Source organism: Belonocnema kinseyi, chromosome 6, assembly GCF_010883055.1.
Source record: "Belonocnema kinseyi isolate 2016_QV_RU_SX_M_011 chromosome 6, B_treatae_v1, whole genome shotgun sequence".
In the NCBI taxonomy this organism is placed as follows: domain Eukaryota; kingdom Metazoa; phylum Arthropoda; class Insecta; order Hymenoptera; family Cynipidae; genus Belonocnema; species Belonocnema kinseyi.
The window spans coordinates 130,504,245-130,506,524 of record NC_046662.1 but is presented as its reverse complement, the minus strand read 5'-3'; the positions used below and the strand labels follow the sequence as shown (position 1 = coordinate 130,506,524).

The 2,280-nt window shown below is 52.9% G+C and overlaps 1 protein-coding gene across 1 annotated transcript; it reads left to right on the top strand.

Moving 5' to 3' along the window:
• The first annotated feature begins 201 nt into the window (after positions 1-201).
• On the top strand, positions 202-1,455 carry LOC117175597 (deleted in azoospermia protein 2-like). Its single transcript, XM_033365304.1, has 2 exons — positions 202-950; positions 1,044-1,455. The coding sequence occupies exons 1-2, from the start codon at positions 202-204 to the stop codon at positions 1,453-1,455; spliced, it is 1,161 nt and encodes a 386-aa protein (XP_033221195.1).
• The last annotated feature ends 825 nt before the right edge of the window (positions 1,456-2,280 follow it).

The following is a 2,280-nucleotide window of genomic DNA, read 5'->3' as shown; positions in this document are numbered from 1 at the left end:
TTTACGTCCATAGCCGGAATCCAACCAATCTTCATACTCCTAGTTAGAGCCCTACTTCCGATCCCACTAGCTGGGATCCCTCATCACCGGCCTATTTCTCGCCCCGACGCAGGCCTACTTCCGACTTCTTGATCAGGATAACTACCCCCCGCCCCCCTCCCTGGACAGTTGACGGATCAAGTTCTCGAGCGAGGAACCACGATGGACTTGACAGACGTCCAGAAAAATTTCGATATTGTTCAACATTCACCCATGAACAACACAAACCTCGGTGTAAAAATTAGTCCAGCACCACCAATCTTAAGAATGGCGGAGTCCGCGTCTCACTCGGTTCCCACCTTTGATGGTACCCAAGAAAATGCCTTGAGTGGTGCACCTGAACCTACGCTCAACGGTGTTCAGGCACCCACTCCCAACGATGTTCAGGCATTAATTGACCACGGGCCTCCTGCTTTCCCTCACAGCGGAATACAAGCGCCCATCCTTAATGGTGTTCTAGGACTCGCGATTCACGATGTCCAGGCTCCCATCTTCAACGGGGTCCAGGCACCCACTCTGCATGGTGTTCCAACATCAACGTTCAACGTGTCTCCTGTTCCTCTGCATAACGAGGTACAATCGCCCGTCCTTAATGATGCCCCAGGACCCGCCATCCACGGTGTCCATGCACCCGCCATACACGATGTCCAGACACCCACTCTGCGCGGTGTTCCTACATCAACCTCCAACGGGCCTCCTGTCCCAATTTATAACGGGGTGCAAAAGCCCATTTCAAATGGTGCCCCAAGACCCACCCACCAAGGTGTTCAGATACCCACCTTCAACGGGGTCCAGACACCAGCTTGCAACGGGAATCAGTTTTCACCCGACCATAGTGCCCAAGCACCCGCTTTCAACGTTGCCGAGTCACCCGTCTTTACCAACGCCCGTGGACCCTTTTTTAACGAGGTGTAGGCACTCACCTGCAGCCAAACTTATGTACCCGCCTACAATGGTGTTCAGTAAACAAACTACTATGGTAATCAAGAACCCACCTTTCACAGTGCTCAGGTACGTACTTGCAATGGGACACTGGCGTCCGTGTTCTACGGTGCCCGGGCACCAGCCTTCCACGGTACCCAGGCAACTAACCCCAGCGGTTTTCAAGTACCTACCTATAACGGGACTCAAGTTCGATCCCACACTGGTACTCAAGGTCTTGCCTCCAATGGCGCGCAGGCGCCCATCTTTATCTGGGCACACGGACTCAACGGTGTTCAAGCACCTACCTCCCACGGGACTCACGTTCCCGCATACAACGATACCTCAACATCCGCCATCTACGGGTTTCGCATGCCCGTCCTCAATTATGGACAAACATACCCACATTACTCGGTGCAAGTACCCACTACCTATGGGGTCCCGCCACCCCTCGGCCATTGGGGGCAAACTTATCCCTGGGGGCCGAACCGATAATGGCCCAGAGCACGAACACACTTTTTGGTCCTCTTAAACCCGAATTTAGTGGAGGAGACTTCGAGGACCCACTCGTGTCCTTGAACGAGATGGAGCAATACCTGGATGCATCGAACATCCTGATGCATCTTAGAACGCGCTTCACGGCGCCCTCCTTCCTAGGAGACGCGGCCCGGTGGTGGAATCCTTATAAAGGTCTGGCGTTTGAGTGGAACCGCTTTCGGGAACTTTTAATCCAGCGCTTTGACAACCAGGCCACACAAGGCCGTTTGTTATCTGCCCTATATTCACAGATGCAGGGCGAAAAGGAGCCGTTGAGCGTTTTCCTACAAAAGAAAATGCACCTGAACGCCCGCCTGAGAAGAAATAAGCCCGAGGAGACCCTAGTAGCCACCTTCCTAGAATTACTAAGACCAACAATCCGACAAGGGATAAGGGCAGCTGGCGCCCGGACCTATCACGACTTAGTCATCTTTGCCAACAATGCTGAGGCAGGTGAGATTGAACTGCAGAAAAATGCTTTCCGCAGAAAAGAAAACAGGACCAAGCAAAGACCGGTGGTCAAGCAGGTCGACGCCAAAGACGCCTCGCCTAGATTTTGGTATTGCGCAGGACAGCACCTAAATCGGGACTGTCCCGAGAGGAGTAAACCAATGGAACAATCTGCCAAAAGTAATCCCACCCCGCCTGAAGAGAAAGGAAATTATCTGGTTCCGGAAAACTGGAGACGGCCAGCAAGTCCGGCCAAAAAGAACAATCTTCAATAAGCGTGAGAACGGCTGCGCGGACCAGGTGGAGATTGCCTCGATTTCTCGTACAGTTTAA